The sequence below is a fragment of the Monomorium pharaonis genome, chromosome 1 (assembly GCF_013373865.1).
Source record: "Monomorium pharaonis isolate MP-MQ-018 chromosome 1, ASM1337386v2, whole genome shotgun sequence".
NCBI lineage: Eukaryota > Metazoa > Arthropoda > Insecta > Hymenoptera > Formicidae > Monomorium > Monomorium pharaonis.
The window spans coordinates 12,869,893-12,891,026 of NC_050467.1; the positions used below are offsets into that span (position 1 = coordinate 12,869,893).

Genomic DNA, 21,134 nt, shown 5'->3' on the forward strand with positions numbered 1-21,134 from the left:
AGCGGTTTAACAGAAAATTGCGATTGAAAGTGAGGACACTGAGTTAACATTAAGTTGAATATCTTCCTTAATATAATTATTTATAATATCAAATGTGCAGTAAAATTAAGTAATATTCTTTCAAAATTTAACAGAATTAATAGATCTATGATAGACACGCTTATCTAGTAATGAAAATTACAAGATATATTATAGAAAGCACATAAAAAATATTTAATTCTATTGCAATAACTTTTTGATTTTATAAATAATTATGATGAGCGAGATGTACCCGTTATGTTATTAAGCCAACATTTCCACGTTCAATTGTAATTTTCTACTACTTATACTAAATTGCTTTAGTATAAAAATGCGAAATAAAGCATAATTAATACATAAAAATTAGCATTTAATTTTAATATAAATGTTATTTCAATTTTTTGTAAAAATGATGCAAATTTAATAGAAATTTTATTTTTAATATTATTAACTCTTTGTGTGGCACATTTTTTATATCTGTTGGATTTCTATAACATTTTAAATTTTTAAGTTTTTAGGCCTTTGATTACAGAATCAAATTTCAAAAATTCAAAATAGATTTAACAATATTGTCATATAAAGATAAATTAGTGTAAGTTTTATACTAGTTTACTTATTTTACAAATTCTAGCGTGCGAAAAATTCTGGTAAATGTAAATACCATATTGAAAAATTCCGAATAGGGGAGGCATCAATGAGATTAATTTTGACATATATTGTCAAAGTCACTCTTTTGAGTAACCTTATAGCCATCGCTCATATTTTGTTAAAAGTTAAAATAAAAAAAGTTTTATAAATATAATGTTTTCTACTTTAAATAAAATATTCTCTACTTTAATTAAGAAGTACATTATTGCCGAATACTGTTTTAATTAAAAATACAATTTATTGCAAACATTATACATATAGTTTGTAAAGCAGAGAATATATAGTTGCGAATCAAAATTTATGTTAAAAAAAATTTTTTGTGATTCGAAGTTTAAATCTATTTCTTATAATAAACACTATAGAAAACACGAAATCTGAGCCGCTTTCGCAATGAGGTTAAAATGACCGTGGTCAAAATAAACCCGTGAGCTGTAATTGGCCAATTGCTTTCATTGCTTTTTTCTCAGTGCTAGAGCTCATCAGTTGATGACACAGCACTGAGCAAAGAACCAATTAAAACTATTGGCCAATCACAGCTTACGGGTTATTTTGACCACGGTCATTTTAACTTCGTCGCGAAAGCGGCTCTGTAAGTATTCTATTCCACACGAGTTTTCGACTTCTTATGCGATCTTACACTTCTCGTTACTTACGGCCGAGACGAGATCTATAATTATTTTATTCCACATGGGTTTATAAAAATTTTTTGTTAATAATTTTTTAAAGAATAATGACCAATGGCTATAAAATCTTTTGAAGGTTACTCAGAAGAGCTTGACAACATGTGTCACGGTATCTCTTCTATTTAGCATTTTTACCCTCATATTTTAATATGTGGAAATATTCAGTAAAATTTTCAACGTATAATCTTAAATACTTTTTAAGAAATCACTTTTCATCTGCTTTTTTAACTTTATTTCTTTATTTTTATTAAATATGAACAATCGGAGAAAATCCATAAGAAACATGTAAGTATTAATATATTAGAAAAATGTGAAATTATACTTATTATGAAAATGAGAAAAAGATATAAAAAGGTAAATATATGTTACTTCCACACAAAGAGTTAAAGAATACAAATTTGGAAAATTTTGAATAGATTCAATTTGATAAAACATTTAATATTTCAATGTATTCCATTTTTTAAATTTTGTGTTTTTATGTTAAATTTGTATTTTTATTATTTATTTTATACCAGCTTTATCGCCCGCGCTTTGTTTCTCGAAAGCTCTTGCTTCTCTTGCGGGCTTCTATCTCTTTTTTTGCGAGGGTAGGGGGAAATGCGTTTACGCACACCTGTCTCGTTTACCGTACGGCCGGGTCGTATGGGTCTCCCAAGATTCTTTGCTTTGCGGTTGATTTCCAGATTACCTTTTTGTTGGTTTTTTCTAAATTCAGCTGCGACCGGCAGCCCAAATAGCACTGGATGTTCCAAAGACGTCCATTTTAAGTCCAATTCAGGTCCGCATGTCCATGGATATAAAATAGACATTCATAGAATGTCCATTATTGGAATTAAAACGGATGTTCTATTCAGAATGTCCTATGCTGGATATATCTAATCTTTATGTCCGCACTTGGATCTTACTTTTATATAATTTATTTTTATTATTTTCATAATATAATCTAAAAGAAATATTGTAAATTATATATATATATATATATATTATTTACAATATTTCTAATTAATATTAATTTATGAATAATAATAAATTATATTATTTTTAATTTTCAAAAGGTTCATTTTAATTGTTCTACTTTTAAATATAATATGAAATAATACGTATTATTTTTTTATTTATTATTAACCTATTAATTTATTATTATTGATTATTGGTATTTTTTTAAATGTTTGTTATAATATATTGTTGCGTGCGTCGCCCGGTATACTCCACGACCGCGACTCAGCTGTTCGAAGACGGATCAATACTATTGATTTCCTGGACCGAGCGTTGTCAGCTGACGAGCGCTTGACGACGTGTGTGTAAACAACGAGTCGAATCTCGGTCTCGAGCCTTGTCGGACGCGTTAATAAAGCTGCTTGGTTTTACAGTTATAAAAGTGTCTTTCATTTCCGCGGCGCGCACGCTACAATATTATTGTTTCTTTTTCGTTTTTCATTGTTTCGTTTTTTTTATTTTCGTTTCTTTGTTTTCTTTTTCGTTTTTTTTTTTTTCGTTTCTTTTTCCGACCAAAAGAGGGACACGGCAATTGGTCTGGGTCAAGCACTGTCTCTGTCTAACCAGTAGCATAATGGGCACTAGACAAAGAAAGAAATTGACCCGGATCATGTCTCCTCTTTGTCTTACTGCCGGACACTTTTCAAGAGCTTTTTGCAGGAAATGCGCAGTCTATGCTTTATGTCGATGATTTTTACAAAATGTGGATTAACCCACTATTGCAACAAGCCCTTTAATTGAAAAAGGTCCAAAAGAAATAATCAAACCATAATAGGTCCAAAATTTGGTTTACTTTGGACTTTCTATGAATGTCCGAAATTGTGACAAACGTATATCCCATGGACGTCCATCGAATGTCCGACGGACCTTATTTGGACTCTTAATGGACGTCCGAATATCCTGAAGCGGATATCCATTGGACATACAATGGATGTCCTTGTGCTATCTGGGAGCCTTGGACTATCTACTAAAACCTCCTTTCTGTTTCTCACCACCTTCTTTTTCTCCCTCTTGTTTTCTATTTATCCCTAAGATATACTTTACTTGTTTCTTCCTTAGCTCTTTCATAATTACACATTTATTGTTCTTTTTTCTCCCAACATTTGACCTTTTTTTCATTTTTCTCTTTTTTACAATTTCCTTTTCTTCTTTTTATTTCCTTTTTTCTTTTTTATTTCTATCCTTTTTTAAAAATAGTTTAACTTATAACACCTCTCTGTATATTACATTTTTTGTAAAACCTTTTTCACTTTTTCATTAAGTTTTTCTTGATTTCCTTTTTCCTCAATCTTAATTTTTACATTTTCCCTTTTGGTTGCTCTTGAAAATGCCACATAATGTGCAAATCCATGTGCAAATACTGGATTTGTTAAATATATCCCAACTTTTTCAAAAGTCTGTCCTTGTGACTTATTAATTGTCATTGCAAATGATACTCGTATTAGAAACTGTCTTTTTTTTAATTTAAATGGCAATTCCCAATCACTTTTTATTAAATCTATTTTTGGAATGATGACAATTTGTCCTCGTGCAGGACCTGTTAGAATTTCTAAATTCATAAATTATATTATTTTTTAAATTTGTTACAATTGATCTTGTACTATTGCAAAGTCCTTTTTCAGTATTTAAATTCCTTATTAGGATTATTGTAGCATTGATTTTTATTTTTAGTCGATATACTGGCATTCCTGAAGGTGTCAATAAGTTTAAAAATTTATTCGGATAATTTATTTGCTCTTTTGCATCATTACTTATAATAGTGTCAATTGATAGTTATTCTTTTTCTTCTCCATCCATTTTTTTCTAGAATTTCGTCTCTAATTTTAAATGTATCCTTTTTTTTGGACACAATATCGCCCTATCTGGATTTTTTCTTATCTATTCCATAATAATTCTTTCACTAGTAGTAGTAATTCTTTATTGATTTCCCTTGGGATTACAATTTTTTACAAAACAAACAGCCTTATCCTTAATTCTAACTTAATTCCAGCTTATTACTAATAACCTGGGCCGTTCTCGAGGGCCGAGCTCCGTTTCCACATCACTCCGCCCTTGACACGTCCTCGCTTACGCACACGCACACACACCGCTTCCCTAACTATTGGACTTCCGTTTCCTTTTGCATACGTACTCCAAATTTATACCCTTCTCTCATTCTCTCACTTATCGCACTCATTTCTCTCCTCACTCTCTTTTCCTCTCATCCCGTTTCATCCATCCACAAACTTCTCTCTGCCCTTCCCTTCCTCCCCCTCATCACCTCGCCTGGTTCTCCACTACCCTTTTTCCTCTTTTCCTCCAATTCCCTCATCCATCTCTCTCCCTCTCCCTCCTCGCTCAACACCCAATCCATCGCCTTCTGCCAATTCGAACTCACCCCCTGTTTCCATTTCCTACATGACTCCCACGTGCTCTCATGACTCTTTCTCCATTCCGCACATTCTACATCCCCTTCTTTCCTTCTCTTTCCAGTATCTTCCCTCCCTCATTTTACAACCTAATCTAAACTTTGCGACTCTCCTCCACCTGCTCTCTCCCCACTCTTTCTTTAGATATCCCGGTACCCCTTCTTATACACCCTTCTTCTTTACCCTTCCGTACCATCTGTTGAATCTTGACTCCTTGATTCTTTCCCATTTTTCTTTCTTTTGCCCCTCTTTATCCTCCTCTATTAATTTGCTGAATCTCTCTTCCTTCTCACTTACCCTTATCATATCTATCCCTCTGTCCAAAACTTCCTTCTCTCCCCCTCCCGCGCCGCGTCCTCCTTTCTAAGCTCCCTTCTTTTTACTTCTTCCCAACATTTCCTTGCCAGTCCACTCCCATCCCCTCTCTCCAGTCTTCTCTCGAAGTTCCACGCCCGTGCCACTGCCCTATTTAATAATTCTTTCACTAAATATCTCATTTATAAAAGATCCCTTTATTACAAAATCCTATGGGATTTCAATTGTATCATGATGTAGTCCATCAGTATTTGATAATTTACCACCTTCCAAGTTGCATCAACAAATTTGCAAATTTTTTTTCTTTTGTAGTTTTCATATTTTGCTATAGTTTAACTTTACTTACATTCTTCCATAGTGGATTATATTTTACTGTCGTTTCTATTATAGCTGCTTTATTTGCATGAGACGCTACTGGTAGACTTTATCTAAAATCTTCTGCAAATAAAATAACTTTTTCTCCAAATGGTTTTTGATTCTTCATCAATTCCCTTAAGAATTTATCATCTGCAGTTAAAGCATGTCCTACTGTCATACTCACCTCATCTCATATGATTAGTTTTGCAGAGATGAGCTTTCTAGCTGCCACAGTGTTTCCTCTAATATTTGATTTGGCTCCATCTATGGAAATTGTTAGCTTAAACAAGGAATAATATGTTCTTCCTTCTTTTAGTAGTGTAGCTGCAATTTCTGTAAAAGCACATGGTAAATAGATATGTTTTTCCACTCATTGCAAATCCATTAATAAAAAATAATGTTTCCGTTTCATTTTCATTATCTATTGCTTCCATGAATTTTTTGTACACGTGCTTTTGCTCTGCATTTAATGTCGTTTTTAAATCATTCACGTATTCTTTCTTTTTCCACATTACATTGTGTTTCATAAATATTCCCCCCGGTGGATTTGGCAATTGATAATCTCTACAGCTACTTCCATTAATTTTTAAAACTTTTTGTATATGGTTTAAAGTCATATTTTCAGGATTGACAATATTTTTCTTTACATGGTCCTCAATCATGTATTCTTTGTATTTTATATTATTGGAACATTTGTTAAGTTTCTGTAGATGTATATGTAAGCAAATAATTCTCGTAGTTGTACTGGCATTTTTGTTTCTATTGGCTCCTCTAATGTTTTTTCCTCTATTGTTTTAGATCATCAATTTCTATCAATTGTTTTGCAATTGCTGCATCCTTAAATGTATTATAATGTACATACTCCATTTATAGGTTTTATATTCTCAAAACTTTTCGCTCCTGTCACGTGCAGTAGTAGTAGACGTAGATAAAATCTCTCAATATCTTTAATACTTACTGTATATAGTCTTGATATTATTTTCTCTCCGCTATTTTTGCATGGTTTCCACATTATTTCTTTCTTATCATAGACATAATGATAAGGAATATCTGGTGACGCATTTGCAATGCATTTTTATCTGCTTTATTCAGTTTTAACCATGCTGTTAGCATAGTATCTCGATTGAGTTCTCTCTGTGCAGCTCATTTCTCTCCCGAAAATAAACTATTTGACAATTAGGTAAGTGTACTGCTAATCTTATTACTGTATGAGACCTTATAAAGAGATCGTATCCGTTCAGTCTCCACATGGCTTCTGACGAACTAATATATCTTGCATTCAGATATGAGTTTACTTCATCTATTCTAATTAACCTTGTTCCATTTCCTGTTTGCACCTCAATTGCAGCACAGTCAAATTTCTTATGAATATATTTATATAAGTATTTAACATTTTTTATTGATGAACATATTTCCAAATTAATATGTCGATCATATTTCATAATTAAATATGGTGAATATGGCACCACTCAACGATTATCTATTTCTTTCCCTCTAACGATGTATTTTTTTCCAAAATTCCTCCGTTGATACCTTAAATAACCATTCACATTCGCATTAGTTTCCTCTTCAAAAACTTTTTGGAAAACCTTTGGAACATTTTCCATCGTCCCCTGAGCATAGATATCTCTTGTTTGAATCTCCACTATCCAAGGACTATGAATCATATATTTCAATAATTTAACATTCAGTTCGGGATATCTTTCTTCGTCAGGTATTTCAGCCCATACCACCATGTCAATTACTTCTTGTAGTCTCGGCTTATCCTCTTCACTCAACATTGCAAGTAAATGCATATGTGGTAATCCTCTTTTTTGAAACTCAATTATACCTGCACAAGCTATTATTTTTCCGTAAATTTTTTGTTAATTAGTTCCTTTAAAATCTCTTTAATATCTAAATTAAATGTTTTTGCGACCACATCTGGTCTAAAATTCTATTAAACATTCATCAAGATTATTTTTAATATCAATTGTGCATAAATAATCCATTTGACTTATCTTAAATCCAGAATATTTAGAATTACATGATTTCAGTTCTGAATGCCATCCATCATTTCCATATGGATATAATAAAAGATAACACATTGGATCACATCTTTTGTCCAAAATTGATATTTGTTGTATCTCATTTGAATTTTTATTATAAATCCAAATATCTCTTTCAATTGTAGGCTCCCCATTTTCATGTTGAAAAACCACTGGTATTTTATTTGCTTTTGGTGCATTGTATCTTTTTTAATTACGTTTAAGATATTTTCTAAAAGACAACATTATATTTACGATTTTTATTTACGGCCTTTCGGATTTAGATCTTGTTCTACTTGACGCATCATCTTGAATGTTCTAACTAAATCATTACTTTGTTCCATTAAACATGACAATTCCTTCATTAATTCTGGATCGCAACTTTTAGTTGCTTTTATATTCATTCTTTGTTTCACAGCTTCTTCAACATCTAAAAAATAAAGCTATGCAAAGCGCGGAGATCGTTCCTCCATTGTCCATGTATCTTCAAACAATAAGGAGCATAGTTTATTACATCCATTGGATTTCTATTTCCCGGATCTTCTATTGAAGTCATAGCTAATGCATTGTTATATGAACGTATATTCTCTTTGAATTTTTTAGATGCAGTATTATTTTCCATGTATAATTGTTTAAGATAATCTGGACAATTTATTGACTTTGTTGTACCTTGCCCTTTTGGCAACAATAAATTTTCCATCTTTTGGTTTTTCACAATGTAAAGTTTAATGATTTACAGAATTGACATCTATATTCATTTGTCCAAGTATATAAACTGGCACATTTATTTCATCGTTCTTAGCAATCAGTGCAATGTGATAATTTATTTTTTTAACTTTTTTTTCTTTTATGAGCCTTTCTTTAAGCATCTTCCTTGTGTCTTTTGGTTCTTGCGTCCTCATTTTCATTTGCCCTTTTAAAATTTCTTAGTGCATTAGCTTCGAGTCTTTTTGACTATGCCTCGTATTTTTCTTTCTTTCTTTGTTGAGCTTGTCTACATACATCATTTTTTTGTCGTTTTTCCCTTTTCTCGTCATTATCATTTGCTCTTGTATAAAACTTTCTAATTACATTCGATTCGAGTTGTTTATTCCTCTCCTTCGTACTCTCGAAGTTTTGCCTTTGCGCATTTTTTCGTGTCTATCTTTATTCATTTTTTCGTTTTTTTTTTTCATGGCAGGCATTCTACTCTAGGCGCGTTCGGGAAGATGCTATTAGTGCTATCAACATCAGTCTATCCTTGTTCTACTTTTAATAAGTAATAAAGATGGACTGATTCTAGTAGCGCTGATAGCGTCCCCCGAATGCATCCTCTGTGCTTCTGTGCTACATCCACGATTCTTTTTATTCTTCTCTCCTCATTCACCTCTGCCATATTTTTATTATTATTTTCAACATTTACCGCGTAACATTTATACCTTTCATCATTATTTTTATTGTTTCTCTGCTGAGCATTTCCATGGGCTTTATTTTCTTGTTGTATTCGTACGTTGGCCTTTACCACTTCTCTATTCTTTAAATTAAAGAGCATTTTCCTCTAAACGTTTCTTCCTTTCCTCTCTGTACTCTCATTTTTTCGCCTTTGACGTGACCGTTTATATTTGTGACTCACTATAAACAAATTTCCTCCTTTTCTTCTTTTTGGCATTCTTTATAGGCGTCTTTTTAATTCCTTAAGTTTTATGGAAGTATTTTTAACTTACCAATTTTTTTTTTAATTGTAAATTATCATTAATATGTCTATTCAATTCAAGTTTATGAAACAATTTCTTTTTTTTTTATATTTACTATAATATTGCGTATTATTTATAATCTCATCTATATATTTTTTATTGCTTAAAAAAAATATATGTATTATTTTTTTATTTTATATATATGTATTTTTTCTCCCCAAAAATTATTTACGCCTTTTTTAAAACTAGATTTTTTTTTAAGTTTAATTAAATTCTTTCTTTATTGTCCTTTTTAGTAATTTTTAATTTCAATTTTAAATTCCCATTCTTTTTCGTTCTTTTTTTTTTAATTACGTTAATATTGGAGTGGCTTCCGTTTGCCTACGTTCCCGATTGACTACTGCTTTGTTTGCACACAAATTTTACAAAAATTCTCGATTGCCCACGTCCCGATTGCTTACTGATTCGTTTGCACAAACGAAAATAATCAAAGTGCAAAAGTACGATTGCACACATTATATTATTACACTCATACACATTGCACACGTGACGCTGTTGCACACGTGCACATTGCACACGTGATATAATTACGCGCATACACATTGCACACGTGACGCTATTGCACACGTGCACATTGCACACATGATATCATTGCGCTCATACACTCTGAAGGCACGATTACAATAACTTGGGCGCCTTGATTTGACAATGATCTTTGATAATATTTTTCATGCTCGACAAAGTTGTATAGATCTTATTATAGAGCTAACTGCTTTAATTTTCGAGATATACCATATTAAAAATAAAAAGAAAAGTAGGTAGACCTCGCTTTGCATAAAAAGTCGCAAGCTCATGTGGAACAGTACGAAGCTTGGACATACACACACACACACAGTGGAGTGCAAGGGGGGCTTCGCCTCCCTGTTGGTAGGGGTGGCTGGAAAGTCGCAAACCTATGTGGTAATTGTCATGTGTGCAATGTGTATGTACGCAATAATGTCACGTGTGCAATGTGTATAAGCGTCATAATATAACGTGTATAATGTGCACGTATGCAATAGCGTCACGTGTGCAATGTGTATGCGTGTAATTATATCACGTGTGCAATGTACACGTGTGCAATGTGTATGAGCGTAATAATATAACGTTGCAATGGGCACGTGTGCAATCGTACTTTTGCACCTTGATTATTTTCGTGTGTGTAAACGAAGCAGTAGGCAATCGGGAACGTAGACAAACGGGATCACTCCTTAATATTGCTTTTCCCCCATTAAATATTCAACACTTTTTTTTATATAAATATCCGAGATAATTATTCTATTTGTTTTTTTTTTTTTGGTATAAATTATTAGATCTATATTTAAAAATATAGTTTTTAGTATTTTCTTAAATTAATAAATACTAAATGTATATATTCTTTTAAATTTTTTAAAAGTAATTTTTTAATATATTTATTTATTTATTTTTAAACACCTTGTTCTCCGTTTTCTTCTAAATTTTAAATGATTACCTTGATTTTTACATTTTTTTAATTTTTAAAGTTTGTGATTTTCCAATTTTTTTTCTAAATTGTATCATCAATGTATGTTAAAAAAGAAAATTGCTTATGAATGATTCTTCTCTGTTTTTTTTTTAATTTTATACAAACCGATTAATATTTGTAAGATCCTTGATATCCTTGTCGTTTAACTTAATTCAAAACTCATTTGCCTACATGCTTAGTTGCCTACAGTTTCGTTTGCACACACGAAAATAATTAAGGTACAAAAGTACGATTACACACATGATATTATTTTGCTCATACACATTGCACACATGACATTATTACGCTCATACACATTGCACACATGATATTAGTTCGCTCATACACATCGCACACATGATGATAACACGTTCATACACATTGCACACATGATATTATTACGCTCACACACATTGCACACATGATATTGTTGTGCATATGCCCATTGCACACATGATGTATAGGCAATCGAGATGTATGCAATCGGGCACCTTTGCAAAATTTGTGTGCAAATGAAGCTGTAGGCAACTGGGAATGTAGACAACTGAAACCCACTCAATTGAAATTTATTCACACACATTTAATAATATTTCTTTTTTTTTTATTTTTAAAATACCTTCCAATTCGATTAATAATCGTTAGTACTCTTTCTTTTTAAAAATATATATTTTTTATTAAATATATTTATAATAATATATATTTAATTTATTATTCCTTTTTTTAAATGAATATATACTATTAGTTTTTTTTAAATAACATAAAAACATTTATTAATACTTAAATCTATATTTTTAGATATAAATCTAATATTTTAATCCATAAAAAACATAACATATTTTTTGTGGGTAAATGTTTCTGTAAAATAATGTGGGTTTTTTATGGTGTTAAGCAATTAAAATTTTAATTAATATACTACTGACCTAATAATCCTTTCAAATTGATTAATAACTGTTAGATCCCTGTCAAATAAACACATTTTAAATTTAATCATTAAAAAAAAATTTTTTTTAAGTATTCTTGCCTTTTTTGCTGAATTTTGGTCTTGATAAAGAAATTTTCGGATCTTACCTTTGTTTGTTCGTTTGTGCTTGAGAGTAGCGCAGGATTTTAGACGGAAACTGCTATTATTTATCTTATATTTTTCTTTTGAAGACTTTAAAAATTATAATATACCGTTTCTCAATTTTTTTTCCAGAACCATTAAACTTCGTCTTTCCTTGTAGATCGTTTCTGCTATGACCATTATATTGTCTCTCATCGCATTCTTTAAATAAGCCTTTACGAATAGTCTGACAATAAAAATTGTTTGTTCTGCTTTTCGAGAATGACGTCGCTTTAAATGTATCGTGATGTTTTCATTTTTTTTAACATCAATTACTTTCTCCCATTCTTGTTAAATCCTCTGAACCTTCTTCTAAATCTTAAATTTATTTATTATTATAGTAAGATATTTAATCTTTTTTAAAATTACATGCAATATGAAAACTATCAACTTATATTTAAACTGATTTATTCATTTATTCACGTATTTATAACTTATTTCATTTTTCTAACCATTAGAATTTTTCCAACCATTTTTCTAACCACAGAATTCAGTTGTTTAGACTCTCTCTGAAGATTTAAAAAGCACATAAATCGCCTGTTTCGTGGTCATCGAATTTTGGTGGTAAATGATTGTATATCATCAACATTTATTCCTTAAAAATTTCGAATTGAGCATACCTTTTATTGCTGAGATATGATGAGTTAAAGTTCATATTATTCCCGAACTTGTAAAAATTTGCTTAATAAAAAAAAATCACATATTTTTTTTGTTAACAATTTTTCGTAGCTCAATTACAATTATGTAATTTGTAAAATATCTCGGTAAGCTTTCTCTTCTAAAACTTTTAGAAAAATTATAGTAAATACCGCAGTTTTTCAGAAATCGGTGGTACCTATATTTGAAATATTGTTATAAGGTTATCGGATTTATAAAATTTAAGGCAAGATTAAACCGTGTTGACATAAAATAAGGTTAATAAATAACTCCCGTATATAAATGTACTTTTTCTGTGCCCAATGAGATAGGTATCCGACATCAATTAAAAAACATTTTCCTGAAAATCGGAAGTTGATCTCTTAATGACATTCTGACTTAAACGTCGTTTTGAGGTCACGATAAATTAGTCTTCTAACAGACAAATAAATCTTATCTGAAAGATTTTTTTATATGAGAAATAACCTGAGGTTTTTTGTGTTGAACGGATAAAATGGCATACCCTTCATTGGTGTATAGTGACCAATTTAATCCCTTATATCTCAGTAATTAAAGCTCTGCTTTATTTGAACTTTTCAGAGGATTGATGTTCCATGGTGTATAATTATTTCCTGCCAAAATCGACTCAAACTTCGTTCACGAAACAGGCGATTTTAGGCTTGTTTTTACGTCGCTCTTTTCAAATTTAATCATCATTAAGTCACGCGTGTGTATGTATACATAATTAGTTGTTTTTGAAGCTTTTATCTATATATAACACAGAAATGTTAGCCTATTCATTTCTATGTCTATCCATTTGCTTTTGGTATTCAATTTTTACATTTTTTGAAAAAATACACGCCCGTGTTAGTAGTTCGCGGAATTACAAACTAACAAACATGCGTACTTATCGTATAATACACAATCATTAGTTGTGCTGTTTACATCAGTACATCATGCTGTACTTAAGCGTGTTCTTGTTCTATACATGTTTTTACCAAACTTTTTATAATGAAGATCCTGTTATGAAACCCCTCTATGATGAAAATCCGAATCAATGGATCCATATACAGGTTGTTTCATTTTAGGACCTTCTTTTCTTATAGTTACGCCAATCATTTTTGAAACCCCTGTTTATGGGAAATTCAAACCCATGGCAACCATCCTCGAATAATTTGGAATTAAATGAGACCATTTGCTAGTGGTTCGTGCCACAAATGACGGTGTAGTTCGCGGTCATACAGACAAACGCATATCCGTTACTATTCAATATAAAGAAAATTTTAGAAAAACCCTGTATATGTTAAAAACAAACTCCTAATTTTAATCCGGAAGGATTTTAAAACAAAATGAGACCAATTGCATGGATCGGACATCAAATGACGAAAATTGTCGCGGACATACAGACATACAGACAACCAAACTTATATATATAGATTTTTGAAAAACTCTGTATATGTAAATAACAACATTGATTTATTCATTTATTAATTTCCATGTACAGATTGTTTCATAATTGTTTGGCGTAATTTTAAGAAATGTAAGTCCTTAAATAAAACATCCTGTATATGGAAAATCCAATCCTATGGCAGCCTTACTCGTTAAATTTGGAATAAAATGAGCCTATTTGCAAGAGATTCAGGCCACAATTGACGATGTAGTTCGCGGTTATACAGACAAACTCTTATCCATTACTAATCAGTACAAAGATAATTTTTGAAAAACCCTGTATATCGAAAATCCAAACCCATAGCAGCAATCTTCGTAAAATTTGGAATAAAATGAGCACTTTTGCATTAGAATCGGGCCACAAATGACAAAGAAATTCGCGGTTATACAGAAAATACGGACAGACTGCAGGGATTTATATATATAGATTTTGAAAATACCTTGTATATGTTAAAAACCTAATTTTAATCCGAAAGAAATTTAAAACAAAATGAAACCAATTGCATGAGGATCGGACATCAAATGACGAAAATTATCGCGGACATACAGACATACAGACAACCGTACTAGTTTTTTTAAAACCCTATATATACTAGTATGTATATGTAAATAACAACATTTTACATTAATTTATTTATTCCTTTCCAAAATACAGGTTGTTTCATAAATGTTTGGTGTAACTAAAAGAAATGTATGTCTTTAAATGAAACACCCTGTATATGGAAAATCCTGTTGCGCGTAGCGGTATTAGGTGTCACTCGCGATAAGACTTGTAGTAAACCGATGTAACTCGGACGTTGTTAAATTATTCTTTGCCCGGTCACTGCGCGTGCTGACTTATATAGTCGGACGATTTGCTAGCTTAGCGATTTTTGGAGGCCAGGGACCGGGTGCGTTGGACAACTTCCGCAAGGCTTGGCGTTTTGACATTGGTACGCGGTAGCCTCGCGGTTTATTTGTGCTGCGTTTTTATGTAGGTCGATGCGGAACTGCATTCGGGCTGTTTCGCACTGAATTTTGCAAGATCACGGAAGTTAGCAGAAACTTCCGTGAGCACGGCGGATTCCAAAGATGTTGCGAACGATGACCTCTTTCGCAACGTCTTTCGTCACTGAGCTACGTTGTAGTTCGGGCTACAACAGGTGGATGAAGTAAAAAGTAGAACAAAAATTAATCGACATAATAAAACGTTATCTTATAACTGGCATTTGTAACTTTTGATTGTAGTTTGCTTCAACTTCCCAGATAGCACAGGACGTCCTCAGGATCATCCTGAATATGTCCCGGGATGTCCTGGGATCTTGTCAGAATATAATAGTTGTATTATTGTAAATATTTTATGTATAAATTTGACTTTTAAAGTAAGTTTAGAATGTTAAATTCTGTAATAGTATTAATATAAATTGAAATTTTACTCATGTCTTGAGGACATCCTTGGGATGTCCTGAGGATATATGTATTCTAGCTGAAAACGTTATTCTTAAAATATTGTATAAAGAGTTTCATTAGCTACAAAATGTCTGAAAATAAACTAAATATAATGACTGTATAAATACCAGACATTTTAGATAGCCCAGAATGTTCTAAGAATATGATATTCTGAAAGTCCTCAGGACGTCCTAAGAGAGTCCTCAGAACATCCTACAAAAGTCCTCAGGACATCCTAAAATAGTATTCAGGGACATCCTGGACATATAGTAATTTTTGAAAAAGACGGGTAAATTAATATAGCAAGTGAGAAATCTTTGAATATCGTACGTATTTCTAAAATGTATTGCAAAATCAAATGTGTAAAAATGTTGACTTCAAAGTCAGATTGAATGTCTACACTTATTGAAACAATATGGCATATTAGCAATACTAAAAAATTATAAAAGATGACATTAAATAATTTTATTTTATTTTATACAAACGGCGCAAAAACAGTTTTTTTAATAAGTTATTCCACATGCTATTTCGCGCGCATATGTAAAAATGATTTAAAAAAACTGTAAAACTTTATATTTATTTATAAAAATATAAGTTAACTATATATGTTTCATCCTTCTGACAACATCTACTGTAATGATCTATAACAAATATGTATGCATAAACAAGAAATACTCATGGATCATCACGAAGCGTTAGGAAGCGTATGGTCTTCGAAGTCAAGCATCGTCGGCGATGGTTGATACTTGGATGGGTGACCGTTTTCTCGGTTACAGAGATTAAACATGTTTTAACAGGTACAACTGTCGCTAAAACATGTATAGTCTCTTCTTTCTCTTACAAAATTATCGTAGAGATAATTTGAATTTTTAATTTTTTGTTAAAGTTTTTTTTTAATTCTCAAAAACTGTTAAAAATACTTACAAGGGAACGGACAGAACTGTCCCTCACCGATTTTAATGAGCTTCGGATATGTTGTAGAACATAAGAAAATATTAGACCCATATTTTTTTTTATCTGCGTATTTCGACGTTTAGGGGTTGAAACCACCCCTCGAAAATAACGCATTTTTTTGTTTTTTGCGAATATCTTTGAAAATATAAGGTTTATAAAAAAATGTTCTATACGAAAGTTTTATGGCATTTTATACTCTTTACAACAGTATATTTATATTTTTTAAAAATTTCAAATTTTTTAATTTATCGCTCCACCCCTTTTTTTCAACATTTTAAAAATTTTGTAAAGACAAAAATTAAAGAGCATTAAAAGCCGAATCCACCCATATATAATAACATATGGGTTCCATCATTCCCAATTATTATCAAAACGAGATAGTAATCTCGCGCTATAGGTGCCGCGCTAGAAGTAGTGTTGCGTTATTTCTTTAGTCGCGTCACACTCAATAACTGCCTCTTTTGCGTACATTTTTATATTAAAACATAAAAATGGATTAATCTTAATTATATAATACGCAACGTATTACACGATATAAAGCATAAATGCATATATATAACAAAAGTAGCATATATATACGTATGTGCCTACGTACATTTTCATTGTTACAAATGCGAATATAAATTAATATGAAGCAAAATATTTTTTAACATTTAAAACTGCAAATACAATATAACAAAATATATAATATCAAGAGAAAAATATAAAACATAAACTGCAATAACTATTTGCATAATTATATTATTTACACTATATGCACGTAGCACGCTCTGATAATAAAGATAATATAAGTATATAAGTATATAATTTAATTTAATTTGAAGTTTGAAAATACATTTATACGGATGTATATATACATTTTGCATACGACACAGACAAATAACTTTAATATCAGTGTTGATAGAGGGACCGGTTGTTTTCGCGCAAGCGCATCACGTGAGGCTTCAATAAAATATCCATTAGTAATAGGAAGGAGATCTTTGATCGTACATCTTTCATTCATGCTTTATATCGTGTAATACGTTGCGTATTATATAATTAAGATTAATCCATTTTTATGTTTTAATATAAAAATATACGCAGAAGAGGCAGTTATTGAGCGTGACGCGACTAAAGAAATAACGCAACACTACTTCTAGCGCGGCACCTATAGTGCGAGATTACTGTTTCGTTTTGCTAATAATTGAGAATGATGGAACCCATATGTTATTATAAATGAGTGGATTCGGCTTTTAATGCTCTTTAATTTTTGTCGTTACAAAATTTTTAAAATGTTGAAAAAAAGGGGTGGGGGGTGGAATAAATTAAAAAATTTGAAATTTTAAAAAAATATAAATATACTATTGTAAAGAGTATAAAGTACCATAAAACTTTTGTATAGAACATTTTTTCATAAACCTTATATTTTCAAAGATATTCGCAAAAAACGAAAAAAATGCGTTATTTTCGAAGGGTGGTTTTAACCCCTAAACGTCGAGATACGCAGATAAAAAAAAATATGGGTCTAATATTTTCTTATGTTCTACAACATATCCAAAGCTCATTAAAATCGGTGAGGGACAGTTCTGTCCGTTCCCTTGTTAGAAATATTTAAAAAATTTTCTAAATTAATTGAAATTTTTTATTTTTTAAATTTTTCTGAGAAACGTTTCAATTCTTATAAAAAATTGATACATTTATCAAAAATCCTAAAAAAAAAAAAATCTAAAAAATCTGACAAAAAGTGGTCATTGTTTGCTATTCCTGAGGATGTCCTGAGGAAATCCTATGGTATCCTCAGAACATCCGATGGACTGTCCTCAGGATGTCCTGAGGACTAAAAAGTGGCGCTCGTTTGCTATTCCTCAGGATGTCCTGAGGACATCCCGGGATAAAATCAGGATGTCCTCAGGATATCCACGAAGTCCGTCCTGGACGTCCGTGTGCTATCTGGGTTTAAATTACATTTTAAACAATAATATGTTTAATTAAATGTGTCTTACAATTAATAGAGTGTGTTTGCCAGTCAACTTTCCGATACACAGCATGTAGTACTCGGCTGTCTTGATTAGCACTGTTTAGAATATTAAAGTAAATGACAGTCATTTTATATTCATATTATTAAACTAATTAACTTTTTTTCACAGATGAGGGTGGTTGCGTGAAATCGTTATCTTCAAAAAGTAAGAAATCGTCACAATCAGATTTGTACATGAGACTGGGTCTATTATTGGGATCCAATCGAGCAAACGTGAGTGCAGAATCAAGCATGTGTCCTTCGCGAGCACCGATACAAGGGCACAGCTCCACGGTCTTCTTCAATAGTTTAACTAGCTTTGAAACACAAACAATGGCATCAACGAATACAAGTCCAGTATCGACATTGACGGGTACGTCGAGCGAAGCAGAGGTCGCGGCGGCGCTACGATGTCCTATTCAGCCGAAGATCAAAGCCAAGGAGAAAACCAAATCCTGTGACAGCACTGGCAGTCTAGCATCCATTTCCACATCATTATCTGCATCCACGTCAATGTCCATGTCTATGTCCATGTCGGTATCAGGTCTCTCAAATTGTAGCTCCAGTCCGTTTGCATCTAGAAAACATTCTTGTGCCACACTAGTAGGTCAAACTGAGTTTAGTCATTTGAAGAACAAACGAACCTGCGCTCGGAGATCGGTGAAAACCGGTAACATTAAAAGTCCATTTGACGCAAAACGTTAATATATCTTTTTTATACTTGAATTCAAGTACTAAATATATATATTCTAATATATAATATAATAATATTTTATATATGTCTCTTTATTTTAGTATGTTACAACCAGCGTTATACGGCACAATTAAATCTGAAGCCATTATTCTTTGAGGTGCCGTTATTAGAAGAAGACCCATTTTTCGTAGGGCGACAATGGTTATTACATGAATTAGAATCCATAATTAATGGTTCCAGTCCTGGCACTTTGATTTCCGGATCGCCAGGCACGGGAAAAACTGCGCTTATTTTGCAACTAGTGGAACATAGTTGTTTCGGAAGAAAGAGAAAGCATCCAAGAGCTGCTGAAGTGAATAAAGAATGCGACGAGAGAGAAAAACAGAATACTAATACGTCTCTGCAAACTAACGTTCAGCATACTAACGAAAAGGTACGATTTCATCAGAATTTATTTTCGTTAAGGCCAAAATGTCATTTTTTAACTTTATCTAGGAAAGACATAAATCAATTGTGTCAAATTATAGGTTTGCGAATTAGCGTCACACGTTGTGGCTTATCATTTTTGCCAAGCCGACAATAACAGTACCTGTTTAGTCTCAGATTTAATTCATTCACTAGCAGCACAACTCTGCCAAGCTCCTCAATTGATTTCATATAAAGAATATCTTTTATCAGAGCCCCATCTTCAAGGCTCACTGTCACAAAAAGAATGTACTGTTAATCCAGATCTTGCATTCTCAAGAGGTATTATCGAACCACTTTCAATTCTGAAAGAAACCAATAGACTACCATCTTCAAATATGGTGGGTAAACAAAATGAATTTGTTTATAATCTTATGACTAGAATTACTTTTTTATTGGTAATGAAGTGCTCAATATTTGTTTTGCTACTCAAGGACATTGTTTGACGTACATTGTTTTCAGGTAATATTAATTGACGCAGTTTGCGAGGCAGAATACCACAGACCAGATAGAGGTGACACTATAGCTTCTTTCCTAACGAGGCATGCACCTAACATTCCTAGTTGGTTAAAAATTGTTTGCACGGTTAGAACACAGTTGTTGGACTGTGCGAAACAACTACCATACACGAGGATCTCGTTAAACAAAACTACAAACAATGCGATTAGTAACAACATTAACAAGGATTTATCCGATTATATTAGTTATAGATTAGCACAAAGTCCTTCCATCCAATTGAATGTGACCGGATCGGTAAATGGGAAAGCAGAATCATCATGTAGCGCGAATCAAACAAGATTCTCTTCCCATTTGCTCTCTCTAACCAAAGGTAGTTTCCTCTTCGCTAAGTTGACGCTTGATCTGATCGAAAGCGGACATTTAGTTGCTAAATCTGCGACTTACAAGGTACATGTGCAATCATATTTTCTAATCCTTATTTTAAAGGGGTCTTCTAGTTTAGAGAGTAAAATTCAGCGCTATTTTTACAAATTTTTTGTGAGAAACCTATAAGATTTTTTGGGGATCGGGTTTTTCTATCATATTAGTACACTTTTGAAGTTTATTTTAATGTTTTATTTAATAAAAAATAATAGTCAATAAAAAAAGTTGTAGTATACTAAAATAACACACAAAAAAGGTGCCTAAACGATAACGGTGATTCCGGCTCTTGTAAGTACCTAAAACAAAAAAAAAACGAGAAAGATTCGTAATTAATGAGGCATTAGCTATCGTCTCTATCAGAATTGTTATTAAAAAATTGAAATTTGCAAAATGGCGTCATTAGAAAGTTAATTTTTTACGGATTTTTTTCGTAAACAAATTATTGTAAAATTAGTAAAAATAATTTTTTTACCTTGATGAGGTAGTGGCGATAACGACATCTACTACCCAGTTAGCCAGGCCTGTTAAAATCACATATCGTGAAAGCTTTACAGCAAGGATTGTTTCAATTTTGACAACAATTTTATGACAAGTAATTATCTGTTGCTTTGTTTTCTAAAAGTTTCGAGCAAATTTACGGCAAAAGTTTTCATCACACGATGCTGCAAATAATAGCGAAAGACTTGTACATAAATATTACGTATAGAAATTACAAGATTTGTTCCGATACGATAAAATGCAAAATTTAAGCAAATAACAGAGCAAACTTGCTACACGACATTACAATAAATTTATGGCAGAAACAGAGAATCTTGTTAAGCACAGAATAACGGTAAATTAGTAGCAAGAACAAAATAAAACTTGCCGAGCATACTTATGCA

The 21,134-nt window shown here is 31.8% G+C and overlaps 1 protein-coding gene and 1 long non-coding RNA gene across 11 annotated transcripts in view; one reads left to right on the forward strand and one right to left on the reverse strand.

Annotated features, from left to right (window-relative positions):
- The window catches only part of LOC105832507 (protein TANC2), a 208,645-nt gene that overhangs the window by 116,121 nt on the left and 71,390 nt on the right, over positions 1-21,134 (forward strand). For 9 of the 10 annotated variants that reach the window (XM_036295464.1, XM_036295457.1, XM_036295463.1 and 6 more), the window contains 4 exons: positions 18,343-18,912; positions 19,008-19,339; positions 19,434-19,712; positions 19,834-20,277. In XM_036295464.1, coding sequence (XP_036151357.1) covers positions 18,343-18,912; positions 19,008-19,339; positions 19,434-19,712; positions 19,834-20,277 — 1,625 coding nt within the window. Of the gene's footprint in view, positions 1-3,580; positions 6,606-18,342; positions 18,913-19,007; positions 19,340-19,433; positions 19,713-19,833; positions 20,278-21,134 lie in introns of those variants that run through there. The other variant, XM_036295465.1, reaches the window with a different exon arrangement.
- Positions 20,385-20,837, reverse strand: LOC118648905. The gene is made up of 2 exons (XR_004965494.1): positions 20,726-20,837; positions 20,385-20,549 (listed from the first exon to the last, which is right to left on the reverse strand). It is a non-coding gene; the product is annotated as an uncharacterized LOC118648905 (long non-coding RNA).